Source organism: Rhinopithecus bieti, unplaced genomic scaffold, assembly GCF_001698545.2.
Source record: "Rhinopithecus bieti isolate Rb0 unplaced genomic scaffold, ASM169854v2 scaffold_38691, whole genome shotgun sequence".
Classification (NCBI taxonomy): Eukaryota; Metazoa; Chordata; class Mammalia; order Primates; family Cercopithecidae; genus Rhinopithecus; species Rhinopithecus bieti.
The window spans coordinates 546,880-562,100 of NW_016816690.1; the positions used below are offsets into that span (position 1 = coordinate 546,880).

At 38.4% G+C, this 15,221-nt stretch overlaps 1 protein-coding gene across 6 annotated transcripts in view; it reads right to left on the reverse strand.

The window, feature by feature from the left end:
* EFCAB5 (EF-hand calcium binding domain 5) overlaps positions 1 to 15,221 on the reverse strand; it is a 149,649-nt gene that overhangs the window by 55,410 nt on the left and 79,018 nt on the right. For 5 of the 6 annotated variants that reach the window (XM_017855089.1, XM_017855084.1, XM_017855087.1 and 2 more), the window contains exons 6-11: positions 10,426 to 10,525; positions 7,450 to 8,391; positions 5,636 to 5,713; positions 5,445 to 5,537; positions 3,711 to 3,925; positions 1,561 to 1,717 (exon numbers count right to left, since the gene is read on the reverse strand). In XM_017855089.1, the coding sequence (XP_017710578.1) occupies positions 1,561 to 1,717; positions 3,711 to 3,925; positions 5,445 to 5,537; positions 5,636 to 5,713; positions 7,450 to 8,391; positions 10,426 to 10,525 (1,585 nt within the window). The remainder of the gene's footprint in view (positions 1 to 1,560; positions 1,718 to 3,710; positions 3,926 to 5,444; positions 5,538 to 5,635; positions 5,714 to 7,449; positions 8,392 to 10,425; positions 10,526 to 15,221) is intronic. The other variant, XM_017855088.1, reaches the window with a different exon arrangement.

The window sequence follows — 15,221 nt, forward strand, 5'->3', positions numbered from 1 at the left end:
TTAGAATCTTCTTCCTTTTAAAGAAGATAAATCTGCTTTTCTTCTTCCATACTGCCATCAGCTCAGCAATCATCTCCTCAGACCAAATGGCTACCAATATGTGTTTATTGAGAGTCATTTTGTATAAGCCTACCCTTGGAGAGAATAATTATTCTTGTTTGCAGACATTTTTATCTGGCAGCAGATTCTGCCTCCTCATTGCTGTCCTTGTTCTCATTTGCTGGGCTTAATCCTTCATATTTTATGCTATCTATCTGTCCCTATTGCTATACCTTACTCATATATGATTCCATATAATTCCACGTAATTGGATTCCATATCATCTAATATATGGGACTTCCTTATAACATTACCCTTAGGTTCCTTAAATTCTAAGATTCATCATATCTAAAGCCTTCATTTTACAAACAAGGAGACCTGGGTCTATGGAGGTTAAGGAACTTGCGAAAGATCACAGAATCATTTAGTGAAGATCCAGTATTGGAACGCAGCTGCTATAACTACTGTCTAGTGTTCTCTGTAGGATGTGGCTTTGTGTTATGAAATTTGCCCATCTTATAAGTGAAAATCACATCATTATGCCTTTTGGAATTTCATTAAGTAAATTCTCTTTGGATATATCATAAGACAAGCCAGGTAGTATAATGTAAAGTTTGTAGAAGACATAGTTACTGAAGAGAACATGACAATCGATAAACTTAGGAACATTTGAAGCTCAACCAATACAATGATTTTTGAAAGGGCTGAAGAACTTAACTAATCTTGACAGTTCTTTCCCTTGTTTACTATATACTTTAAAACTGAAAATCTGGTACACCAAAGTTAGCCAGCTAAATCTTTAAACCCAGTGAAGAGAAAAATAATTTAAATTAAGATCTAATAAAATGAAGAAAGGAATTTATCATACTGGAATGAGAATTTTAGTGGCTTTTGACTGGTAAATATTGGTCATAAGAGAAAAATATAATACATAAAAAGTCACTAAGGAGAATAAGAAGTTAGTAAATTGAAGAGAAATTTGTAAGCCAGTGAAAACAAAGAGATAAAACAAGAAGAGAGAACAAGCAGAACTGTGGAATGGCTTGGGTTCTTTTAATCTTAAAAGTGAGAGTAGCCAGGTATACAGAAGGAATCTAACTATATAGATTTAAGATTTTGGACAAAGCATTCTGCAACATATTCTACTTCTGACTGTGCTGACAAATGCATAAATCTTCTAATATTTTCACATCCTTGCCAACACTTGTTATTTTCCACTTAAAAGATTAGAGCCAGAGTTGGGCACAGTGGCAGGTGCCTATAGTTACAGCTGCTCAGGAGGCTGAGGTGGGAGGATCACTGGATCCCAGGAATTAGAGCCCAGCCTGGGCAACACAGTGAGACTCCCATCTCTATTTTTAGAAATTAAAAATAAATAAGATAAATGTATAGCTATAGTAGGAGACATGAAGGGTTATCTCGTGGTTTTAGCATAACCAGTATTTAAGTGTATATGTGTACTGGGAAACTTGAAGCCAACTTAATTACCACAATTTAAATAAGAACATTCTTATATTTTACCTTTCTTCATAGATTCTTTTTCCATTCCCTCCTTGTATGTGTATAAGAGTTCATCAACTTCCTTCAGATCCAGGAAGCCTGAGCCATCACTGTCCCACTTCTGAAAGATGGCTTCTAGCAGAAGCCTCCGTCGGACTTGGAAAGCATTTTGGCTAAACTAGGATACAAACAAGATAATAAAGCACAGAAGATACATGTTCATTGTGCTAGTGTTTATTCCAAAAAAAAGTCCAGCATCTTTTATTAAAACAGGTTTACTTTGGGGCTAAGCATGATATTAACGGAAAATGCAGTGATTCAGCAGTGGCGCATGCCTGTAAATCCAGCCGCTCAGGAGGCTGACGCAGGAGTATCACTTGAGGCAGGGAGTTGGAGACCAGCCTGAGCAACATAGCGAGACCTCAGTCTTAAAAAAATTTTTTTTTCAATTTTTTAGAAAAGAAAATGCAGTGATTAATTTTAATCCTTTAAATACCATTTCTCTGTTTTACATCTAGGCCAAAACAAAAACAAAACAAAACAGACATTCTTGTTTGGTCCCATGGTAGGGGGTTATCAGAACTTATTAACATTAGTGTCAACTAAAGTTGGTATACAACCTCCCACTGCTAAACTTGACTGGCTTTGAAGAGAAAGAACAACAACAGGCATTCTCTGCATTAGTATTCCTTAAGAATCTTTTTGTGTGTGTGTGTGTGCAAATTTCTTCTACAAACCTTAAGAATCTTTGACCATTCTTTTCCACTCTTTCTCTAGTTGTTCAGAAATGTGATAAATACACAGAGTGCTCTGCCTGACTTCTTAGTGGGATTTTAAAATTATTATTATTTTTATTTAGAGACAGAGTCTTGCTGTGTCACCCAGGATAGAATAGAGTGGCATAATTACAGCTCACTGTAACTTCAAATTCCTGAGCCCAAGAGATTTTCCTTCCTCAGCCTCCCAAAGCACTGGAATTACAAGCATGAGCCACTGCACCTGGCCCTAAGGGATATGTTTTGAGTGAAGGGGAATGAATGGCAGTGTTTAAATAATGAAAATGGCTGTGTTTTAAAATTCTTTTTTTATATTTAAGATTGATTATATTTGACATTAATTTTATTTATCTTTTAGAGTTTTCACTAGGCTAATTATATTAGTGAGATAGTAATTGAATTAATGTCTAGATAGATTTAAATGCAAAATAAAATGAATATATACCTTTTGATTAAGTAGGAGGAACTGGAATTGAGAAGGTAAAGGGAATTGTCTAGAATTAGGCTGAAAAGACTCATAAGGCTGATGATTACTGAAAAAGCTTAGTGAAAGTAATTTACATATTTCATGTAAGAGACAAGAAATTGTTCATATAAGCTAATGTGTCACCCAAGTAAGTAGTAAGTTCTTAGGAAATATGTACTACCTGGGTGCTCATGAGTAAAAATATATACTCAGCCATAATCATACCCCAGGTGTGTGTACTCATAAAGACACTCACACACAGGCATATAATGCACACACACACATCTTTGCATATATTTTGCATATATCCATATCTGCTTCTCAACTTTCAGAGAAAGAATACAGCTGTACAATAAACCATCTCCTGCCAGGGTCAATCATGTTATTATTAGGGTGTGATCTTAGAATTATTATTGGGGTGTGATCTTAGAATATTTGATGATAAAATAGAATCTTTAACAGCTATGCTTGTTGAAATAAAGTGATCAGTTTGGTTGTACTATTTTTTTTTTTTTTTTTTTTTTCTTTTTTTTTGGACGGGAGTCTCGCTCTGTCCGCCCAGGCTGGAGTGCAGTGGCTGGATCTCAGCTCACTGCAAGCCCGCCTCCCGGGTTTAACACCATCTCCCTGCCTCAGCTTCCCGAGTAGCTGGGACTACAGGCGCCCGCCAACGTTCGCCGCGGCTAGTTTTTGATTTTTTAGTAAGAGAGGGGGGTTCAGAGGTAGCCAGGATGGTCACGATCACATGACGCTCATGATCCGCACGCGTCTCGGCCTACCCCAAGAGTGCTGGGATTACAGGCTGGAGCCACCACGAGACCGTTCGCGTGTACATTTTTTAACATGAGCCATATCAGGAGCAATTGAGGTTGAGAGATTTACTTATAATAGTGACCTCATTTGTATCATTAATAAATAATACTACCCACCTGTTCTAAGGCATTCATTTTCTCTTGTTTTGTTTCAACATAGCCCTCCTTAAAAAAGGAGGTGAGAGTCTCGCTGACACTCAAGGGAGCGTCTTCACCAACAAATGTCTCCAGGAGTTGCACAAACTGGAGCAGATTGAATGAAACTCCATTGAAGGCAGTTCTGCCTTTTACCTCCTTGCAAGACTGAATATTTCTGACAATTGAGTGTAAATCTGTCAAGCAGGAAACATTACCAAGCAGTAAAGTGAACAAGTCTTTCAGTCAGGGAAAATAAATGAGTGCCTATTGTAATGAATACCTGCTATTTTTGCCTGTCAGGAATCCATGCTCCCTTCATGAGGACAGCATCCTCCTTTTTTCTTTGGAAAAAACATCTCTCCATTGTCAGCTCAGATGAGTCAGGTCATACTGTGCCTCCCACTCTGGTGCCATGGATGGTCATGTGATATACGTCTGGCTAACAATTCATATATGATAGCAATGTAACCTACTATAGGCCAATGAGAGTTAGCCTTAGAACTTTTGGAAGAACTATTAGGGACGAATCATTCTTTTTGTACTCTGATTGCTGAACTAGTAGAATATAAGCTTAGAGATGCTTTCATGGCCATTTTTGTCACAGCATGGAGAAAACTGTCTCAAATTGAAAGTGACACAGAAAAACAGGGCTCAGAGGCAGACAGACAGTATCCTGTTGCTATTGTTGAGCCTTTGAATCTAGTTGTGCCTGAAAACAGCTGCACTCTGAACTTTCTAGTTAAATAAATTACTAAATACCACCACCACAACTCCTTTCTCCAAGAGTCTTGACTAATATATTTACCTTTTAGCTCAATAGTATAATATGAAGTATATTTCATAAAATGTCAGCAAAGTGACTTCCATTTGATTTATTCATTGATTCAATCATTCATGCCCTTCTATATGAGATTTGATGTGACTCAAACAAATGATTACTCACAATTTTTATATACATTGATAAAGCAAAATTGATATAAAGATGACTAAGAAGAACAACATGAACTAGCAGACTGCAAGAGCTTGACCAATGCCATGCATTTTCACCAGAAAATTTGAGGATAGAAAGTTTGTTATTTGAGGCTTAAATGAGAGAAAAATTTGCAGGTAGGAAGAAGATAATCTTGATCTAATTTAGTTCTACAACTTGTTGATGTGAAAGGCAAAACAATATAATAGGATTTTAGTGAAATATGAGTGCTTTTGGAACAATCATTGTTAAAGACATGCTTTGTCTGAAAGCCAGAAACTACTCTGCTCTGTTGAGTAGATCTTTCTTTGTAAATCTTCAAAAACAAGATAAGATTCTCACTTGTCTCATATGTTTAGATGTGGCCCTACCAGGGAAAGGCATAGCTGAAATGATTTCTATTGAGTTTTAGTATCTAGTATCTGATTTTCTCTGTATGCTTAGATTATAGCTTTAAAGTAGTGGTACGGTCATATCATGGTTAAAAAATGTTTACTAATACGATAAGTTTCAAAGCAGAAGAGCATTCATCAATAGCACATGCCACCATCAATAGTACACCACCATCAAATACATCTATCTGGTATTTATTTAGATTCACCAGCTTACGGACAAAATAATGCAAGGAACACCTTCCTATTCTGCCTTAGCTAAATGCAGTCTTTATCATCGAGTAGCAGAGTAAATTAAATCCATCTATTGGACTGCCATCTATTCTTCCTACTTTCATTGTTAACATGTACCTGTGAACCTGGAGTTACCATAGATTAAGTTTGCCTGTTCCTCATCTTCAAATGTGACATACTTCATTTTCCAGTTGCAAGTAAAAAATTCACCTGTAAAAACACATTCCATAACGTAGCCAATCAAACTTCACTTTCACAGTATTTTTGTTCTAGGGTATAAATGAAAGGAGGATTAAATGAGGAGTTACCTGACCATGACTTTCCTTCTATTTTTTGGGACTTGGGTTCACAGGACTTGTCTTTCTGAACTTTCTTTTTTGTAGTTTCTAAAAGGTACACATGAAAATGCTTATGAATTAGACATTACATCTTCCATTAGCTATTCTAAGGTTAATAAGTGATAGAAATGCCTTGCATATAGAACACGAAAAACTCTAAGTACTTTCCCATATATGTAGTGTTGTAATCAACCACAGTGAATAAGTTAATAACTTGAATTGTTGAAAGCAGCTCTGTAGCAAAAGCTATTATTGTATCCAATTTGGCCGTGCAAAATGAGGGCTATATTTCCCAGCCACCCTCACAGCTAGGTATTACTATACAGTAGCCCCCTTTTTATCCTTGGGCGGATATGTTCCAAGATCCCTAGTGAATGCCTGAAACTGCAGATAGTACATATACTTTTGCAGTTTGAGGTGTGACAGAAAAACTAGCATGAGTTTCTTTTTCCTTCTTCACAATTTAATAAGTAAAAGATTTGTTCTTACTGTACATTTTAACAACCCCAGAATACAATTTTCTTTCTTTCCTAAGTTGAGAACTTTCATCCCTTCCCTCCTTCCTTCCTTCCTTCCTTCCTTCCTTCCTTCCTTCCTTTCTTCCTTCCTTCCTCTCTCTCTCTCTCTTTTCTTTCTGATAGGGTTTCACTTTGTTGCTTAGGCTGGATAGAGTGCAGTGGTGCAATCATGGCTTCTTGCAGGCTCAAACTCCTGAGGTTCAGGTGATCTTCCCACCTCAGCCTCCTGTGTAGCCAAGACTACAGGTGCATGCCACTATGCCCAGCTAATTTTTTTTTGAGATGGCGTTTTGCCATGTTGCTCAGGCTGGTCTTGAACTCCTGGGCTTAAGTGATCCACCTGCCTCAGCCTCTCAAAGTGCTGGGATTACAGGCATGAGTCACCGTGCCCAGCTGAGAACTTTCACCTTTTCACTTCAAAGGTAGCACTTTATGGCTTCTCTTTGGCATATCCAAATTGCCAGCATCATTACTCTTGTGACTGGAGCCATTATTAGGTAAAATAAGGGTTACTTGAACAAGAGTACTGCAACATAATGACAATCTGATAATCCAGCAGCTATTAAGTGACTAACGAGCAGGTAACATAGACAACATGGACATACTGAACAAAAGGTGCAAGATTTCATTATACTACTCAGAATGATGCACAATTAAAAATGTATGAATTGTTTATTTCTAGAATTTCCATGTAATACTTTCTGACTGTGGTTGATTGCGGTTTACTGAAACTGTGGAAAGCAAAACCATGGATAAGGGAGAACTACTGTATGCCTAAATTCTGACCAAAGACATGAGAATAAATATTTGAAATGCAGGGTGCATTCTGTCTTAAATATGACTTTCAGAAACTCTTCTAGAACATATATTTTATATTTAACTGAAGAAAGTGAGACCCATTTACAGTTGAAATAAAAGAAAATTTTTAAAGTGGTTTCTAGTATCAGACATTACATTTAAAACAAAAGGGCTTCTCCTACCTTTCCAGAAACCCAATTAAAACACTTCTATACTCTAGTACAATGGAAATTATATGTAAATTGACAATAGAGACATTCTGGCTTGCATTTCACTGGTGAATGTAATTAACTTAATTGATTATTGTTCAAGGTCTAGACTCATGTTGAGCAGCAAAATATGCCTGAGGTTTGCATGACCTGATATGCCAGAAAAAAAATTCTGACTTAAATGAGTATTTTCTGAAAAGACTTTAAAAACCATTCCATGAAACAGGGAGCCGATGTTGTAGAAGAACTGCATTACTACCTGAAAATTGATCTTTTCTACTTAATGTTGGAACTTCCTCTTGCAGTTCAGAACTCAGGAATACTTCCTCTTCATATGCTTGTTCCCAAGACCTCTTTTCCTGTAGAGGGACTTCAATGTACTCAGAGGGTAGAGGCTCCCCATATTTTGTACTTTTTAAGATACTATCTTTTCTTGATTGTGAAGTTGAGTCTTCTTGCTCTTCTAAAATTATCTCTCCATAAGGTGCTTCTTCTGATTTTTGGTATGGTTCTTCTATTATTGACTCTCTGAGTGATTCTTGTTCTGCAGTTGACATTCTGCGTGATCCTTGTTCTGCTACTGACCCTTTGCGTCGATCTTTTTCTGCAATTGACTCTTTGCGTGACCCCTGTTCTGCAACTGACTCTCTGCGTGCCCCCTGTTCTCCAATAGACTCTCTGCGTGCCCCTTGTTTTGCAACTGACTCTCTGCTTGATCCTTGTTCTGAAACTGACACTCTGCGTGGTCTTTGTCCTTCTATTGACCCTTTTTGCTGTCCTTGTTCTGTAGCTGACTCTCTGTGTGTTTCTTGTTCTGTTACTAACCCTCTACTTGACTCTTGTTCTAGAGTTGACTCTGTGTGGGTTCCTGGTTCTATTACTGATTCTGTGTACATTTCTTGTTCTGCAGTTGACTTTTTGCCTTGTTCTTCAGTTGAAATTCTTTGTGGTCCTTGTTCTGCAGTTACTCCTCTCCACTGTTCTGGTGGGTTTGGTGGTGGTGTTGATGTTCTCTGTTCATCAAGTTTAGGTTGATCTGGACTTTCTAATAATTTACTTTGGGTTTTGCTAGCATGTTTTGCAGAAAGTAATGTATTCATCTCTAAGAGCACTTCGTCAAAACCTTCATAAATGTGTTTCTGATTATCCATGTCTCCCCACAACTCAGTCAAGTTTATCTCTTCAAATTCAATGAATGGCCCTAATGCAGAAAACAAAATATTCACTGAAACCATTGATCTTATAATGCAGAATTAGAGCTATTAAATTAATGCAAAGAAAAGCATTGAGCACAGAGATTGTAATATAGACCTATTGCTGTAAATAAATATCAGTTATCTTTGGCTGCAACACAATAAAAAGTAAAAAGGTATCCAAAATAACTTATACTACTAAGTGAAATCATCCCTTCCTAAAAGGCGTGATTTTGGAAATAAACAGGATTCCCCTTTTGCTACTTGGAGTGTTGCTTAGACTGCCAAGGCAAATAGAATTTGTCCTCTACCTTTGTAGTCCCCTACAATAAGCATCACATAGGGATGGGAAAGGGGACACATCTTTCGTCTCAAATATATTTTCAATATCTGCAATATAAAAAGCAAGTCTTTATCCATGACAATCTTTCACTGAGGCTATGTTTTTCCAGCATTCATTTTCCCCCCTATCTCTTTCCCGCTTCTTTGTTCTTCATTCCTCAGTTATTTTTCTCTACAACTTATGTGGGCACCTGGAACAGAATACTAGGGAAAGACTGGATAGTATTCACAGAATCCCACTGTTAAACAACAACAGTAAAACCCTGGTGTCTGTACTATAAAGAGTGGAAATCATGCCACAAGACTGTTCCTGTTTCTCCCAAAACAGTAGTGGTAAGCTATAAAATTGTGATTGTCACAATTTTCAGAAATACTCCAAGTATATTACCCACAGATTTGTAAGTATCCAAGTAATAAATCTTCACACAAAAATAAAATATTGACATTCTTGGCCAGGTGTGGTGGCTCAATGCCTGTAATCCCAGCACTTTGGGAGCCAAGGCAGGTGGATACCTGAGGTCAGGAGTTGGCGAAACCCCGTCTCTACTAAAAATTCAAAAAAATAGCTGCGTGTGGTGGCAGGCACCTGTAATCCCAGATACTTGGGAGAATAAGGCAGGGATAATCGCTTGAACCCGGGAGGCAGAGGTTGCAGTTAGCTGAGATCACGCCATTGCACTCCAGCCTGGGCAACAGAGTAAGACTCTGTCTCAAAAAAAAAAAAAAAAAAAAAAAAAAAAAAAAAAGACATTCTTTGAGAAACTCAGCCAGTACGATACCTTCTCTTTAAAAAAAAATGAAAAAAGCTGAGCATAGTGGCACATGCCTGTAGTCCTGGCTACTCTGGAGGCTGAGGCAGGAGGATTGCTGGATCCCAGGAGTTTGAACCCAGCCTGGGCAACATAGCAAGACCCCATCTCTGAAAAGTAAAATAAAATAAAATAAACCCCACAATTCTATTTGTCTTGGAAATAACATAAAAGGACATTTTACTGTGTAAGTAAAGGTATACAAGTAAAAATGCTTGGGAAAAGGAAATATTATTCTTATAAATCTTATAATTTTAAGTTGGGTATTAAAAATGGAATTACCAGGCTGGGTGCAGTGGCTTACACGTATAATCCCAGCACCCAGGCATTTGAGACTATCCTTGGAAACAGGGTGAAACCCTCTCTCTATTAAAAATACAAAAAATTAGCTGGGCATGGTGGTGCACACCTATAGTCCCAGCTACTCAGGGGGCTGAGGTGGGAGAATCATCTCCCACCCGGGAGGTTGAGGCTGCAGTGAGTCATGATCATGCCACTGCACTCCAGCCTGGGCAAGAAGAGTAAGACTCTGTCTCAAAAAATTTTTTTGGTTGATAAAATGGAATTACCATTACTAACTTAATTTCCAAAACATTCAGACTGTCACTAGAGCATTTCTTCATTTGCATGAATTTAAAATTGAGTTCTCACTGAGTTCTGATATAAAATTTTTGAGTATTGCACTGTGGTGAAAAATACATCTAGTTGTGATGAAGAGTGAATTTTGTGGAGGGAACAAACAACTAGATACAGTTATCATGATCAAAGGAGCTATTATGTGAAGGGATTCCATGGTGGTAGAATAATCTTGTGTTATCATATCAGTGTATCATATCAGTACATATCAAGTGACACTCCAGCTTGAACATACTCTCTCTGAGTGGCACTTACATTGTCGTGGGTTTCGAAGTAAACTCCTAAGCCTTTGTGAACTATGGTCATAGAACAATTCCAGCAAGGCCAATGTCCTCTGCCGATCCAAAAACCCTACCTAAGCAAAGAAGAAAGTTTGTGATTAGTTGTTACAGGAGATTTAAGATTTTTATGCAGTTGCAACGTGGCTTATTGAAGCTTTTATCATCACTACCACCACAACAATCATTATCATGTAAGTAAAAGCTGCAGCATCAAAATCAGGAAAGTTATATCTTGCCTTTAGGCTTATACTCTACTTTCTCATTCTATGACATGTCAAAATGACCTCTACTTAGTAAATGTTTAAGAACTATTTGTGACTGACTTATTGATGGCTAAATCCAATGTATAATGTTCAGTTCTTATCTTACCTGACCTGAGTATGTCACTTGAAACAATTAACTGCTCCCTACTTGTTCTTTTTCCATTGTTATTTTGAAAACTTTTAATAATAGAATATAGAAAATGATAGAATTAACACGCATTCCCAACATCTAGAAATAATGATTGTTAACATTTTGTGTATGTGCTTTAAAAGTCCGATATAGCAACACAGTGAGACCCCATTGCTTCAAAAGTAAAAAAATTAGCCAGGCATAGTGGTGCACACCTGTAGTCCTAGCTACTCCAGAGGCTGAGGCCAGAGGATTGCTTGATTTGCAGTGAGCTATGATCATGTCACTGCACTCCAGTCTGGCTGACAGAGCAAGACCTTGTCTCAAAAACAAAAACAAAAATACCTGATATCGGCCAGGCGTGGTGGCTCATGCCTGTAATCCCAGCACTTTGGGAGGCTGAGGTGGGTGGATCACCTAAGGTTGGGAGTTCAAGACCAGCCTGACCAACATGGAGAAACCCTGTCTCTACTAAAAATACAAAAATTAGCCAGGCATGGTGACGGGTGCCTGTAATCCCATCTACTTGGGAGGCTGAGGCAGGAGAATCACTTGAACCCAGGAGGCGGAGGTTGCAGTGAGCAGAGATCATGCCGTTGCACTCCAGCCTGGGCAACAAGAGTAAAACTCCGTCTAAAAAGAAAAAAAAGAAAAAAAAATACCTGATATAGTACATATGTCTTTCTTCAAACTGCTTTTATTTACTCAACATTGAGATCTAATTCATATCTGTAAAGAAATATATTTTATCCTTTTTATTTTTTTTATTTTTTTATTTTATTTTTTTTTTGAGACGGAGTCTCGCTCTGTCGCCCAGGCGGAGTGCAGTGGCCGGATCTCAGCTCACTGCCAACCTCCGCTCCCGGGTTCACGCCATTCTCCTGCTCAGCCTCCCGAGTAGCTGGGACTACAGGCGCCCGCCATTCGTCGCCCGGCAGTTTTTGTAATTTTTTAGTAGAGACCGGGGTTTCACCGTGTAGACCAGGATGTCTCGATCTCCTGACCTCGTGATCGCCCGTCTCGGCCTCCCAAAGTGCCTGGGATTTACAGGCTTGAGCCCACCGCGCCCGGCCATTTTATCCTTTTTAACTGCAATAAGACATTCTGTAATATGAAAACACCATAATTTAAAAAAAAAAAAACTCCTCTATTGATGGGCGTTTTCATTATTTTCAGTATTTTGATATTAACATAATGCTGCGATGGATATCCTTATACACATCTCCTTGTGTACATATGCAAACATTTTTCTAGGGTAAATAACTAGAAGTGGAATTACTGGATTGTATAATATATGCATTTTCAACTTTATTAGTTATAGCCAAATTGCTTCACAAAATGTTAATACCAATTTACATTCTTGCCAGCATTGAATGACAGTATTATTTCTCCATATCTACATCAATACTTGATATTATTAGGGTTTATTATTTTTTCTAATCTGATAGATAAAAATGGTATCATTATTTTAATTTGCATTTCCCTGATTACTAGTGAGATTTAATATATTCTCATGTGCTTATTATATGTTTGGGTTTTTCATCTTCTATGAATGGCTTTTTCATATCCTTTTCTCATTTTTCAGTGGGACCAGTTGCATATTTCTTTTTTTGAGATGGAGTCTCACTCTGTTTCCAGGCTGGAGTACAGTGGTGCGATCTCGGCTCACTGCAGCCTCCACCTCCCGGGTTCAAGCGATTCTCCTGCCTCAGCCTCCCGAGTAGCTGGGGCTACAGATGCCTGCCACCACGCCTGGCTAAACTTTTTGTCTTTTTAGTAGAGATGCAGTTTCACTGTGTTAGCCAAAATGGTCTCGATCTCCTGACCTCGTGACCTGCCCATCTCGGCCTCCCAAAGTGCTGGGATTACAGGTGTGAGCCACTGCGCCCCACTCAGTTGTCTATTTCTTATGGATTTGTAAAATTTTGAGAATGACCATTCTTTTATTTACGTAGCAAATATTTTTCCCCAGTTTATCTCTTATCTTTCAATTTAACTTTTGGTGAGTTTAGCCATATCAATGTTATCCATTAATTTTGAGGATATACATTAATTTTGAGGTAAGCAAACATATAAATCATTTCTTTTGATATGCAGTAAAAAATCAGTGAATGATATTGGGACAATTACTTTTCATATTGGGAAAACATAAAAGTAGATCCCACCCTCATTAATGAGAAAAGTGAGTTCTATCTCATCAGAAACCTAGCTGTGGAAAATAAAATTTAAAAAATTTTAGAAGCAGCCAGGTGTGAGTCACCACGCCTGGCTGCTTCTAAAACTTTTTTAGACAGGGTCTCACTAAGGAATGCTCCTAAGGAATACTCCAAATAAGCACAAACCATTTTAAGTTCCAAATATATGCTCTAAATTTTCTTTTTTCTTTTTTTTTTGAGACAGGGTCTCACTCTGTAACCCAGACTGGAGTGCAGTGGCATGATCATAGCTCACTGCATCCTCAAATTCCTGGACTCAAGCAATCCTCCTGCCTCAGCAGGAGTCGCTGGGATTACAGGTATGAGCCACCACACTTGGCTGCTTCTAAAATTTTAAAAATTTTGTTTTCCACATCTAGGTTTCTAATTAGACAGAACTCACTTTTCCTCATTAATGAGGGTGGAATCTACTTTTATATTTTTCCCAATATGGAAAATTAATTGTCCTAGCATAACTCATTGATTACTTCTTTTCCCAATGATTTATATTGCCACCTGCGTTATATACTAAATTCCCACATGCTCTTGCGTCTGATGCCAGATCTAATATTCTGTTCCACTCATTTGTCTATTCCAGTACCAAAGTCAAAGCTATTTTAATTAATATAAGTTTATTTTAAAAATAAGCTCCTGCACAGCAAAATAAACTATCTCCCGTTTGTTTGTCTGTTTACTCTGTTTACACCCGACCTGAATATACAATTTTCATGAGAAGACATACATGGCTGGTGCCTGTAATCACTGCACTCTGGGAGGCCTGGCAGATCACTTGAACCCAGGAATTTGAGACTAGCTTAGACAACATAGTGAAACCCCATCTCTACAAAAATTATCTGGGCCTGGTGGCGTGGCTTATAGTCCCAGCTACTTGGGAGGCTGAGGTAGGAGGATCGCTCAAGCCCAGGAGGTTGAGGCTGCAGTGAACCATGATCGTGCCACTGCACTCCAGCCTGAATGACAGAATGAGATCCCGTCTCAGAAAAAAAAAAAAAAGATGAAGAAGAAGACATACGCGCAGCCAACAAGCATATGAAAAAATGCTCAACATCACTAATCATTAGAGAAATGCAAATCAAAACCACAATGAGATACATCTCACACCAGTCAGAATGGCTATTATTAAAAAGTCAAAAAATAACAGATGCTGGCAAGGTTGCAGAAAAAAGGGAATGCTTATACACTGTTGGTAGAATGTAAATTAGGTCAGCCATTGTGAAAACTGTTCGGTGATTTCTCAAAGAACTCAAAGCAGAATTACCATTTGGCCCAGCAATCCTATTATTGGGTATATATCCAAAGGGATATAAATTGTTCTACCATAAAGACACATGCACACGTATGTTCATTGCAGCACTATTCACAATAGCAAAGACATGGAAACCAACCTAAATATGAACCAATGGTAGACCATATCAAGAAAATGTGGTACAAGCCAAGCGCAGTGGTTCATGCCTGTAATCCCAACACTTTGGGAGGCTGAAGAGGGAGGATCACTTGAGCTGAGGAGTTCAAGAGCAGCTCTGGGTAACACGGTGAGTTACCATCTCTACAGAAACAGAAAAAATTACCTAGCATGGCGGTATATACCTGTAGTCCTAGCTAGTCTTGAGGCTGAGGTGGGAGGATCGCTTGAGTCTGAGTTGCAGTGACCTGTGATCACACTACACTCAGCCTAGATGACAGAGCAAGGCCTTGTCTCCAAAAAAAAAAAAAAATAGTAACAGAAAATGTGGTACATATGCACCATGGAATTCTATGCAGTCACAAAAAGAATAAGATTATGTCATTTGCAGCAACATGGATGGAGCTGGAGGCCATAATCCTAAATGAACTAACACAGGAACAGAAAACCAAATACCAACATGTTTCCACTTATAAGTGGGCGCTAAACACTGAGTACGTATGGACAGAAAGAAGAGAACAACAGACATCGAGGCCTACCTGAGGGTCAGCGGAGGGAGGACGGAGAGCGTCACAAAACTACCTGTAGGGTACTGTGCTTATTATCTGACTGGCGAAATAATCTGTACATCAAACCCCTATGTCACACAATTTACCTATATAACAAACCCATACAAGTACCCCTGAGTCTAAAATAAAAGCTGTCTGGGCAGGTGGTGCACACCTGTAGCTCCAGCACTTTGTGAGGCTGAGGTGGGCA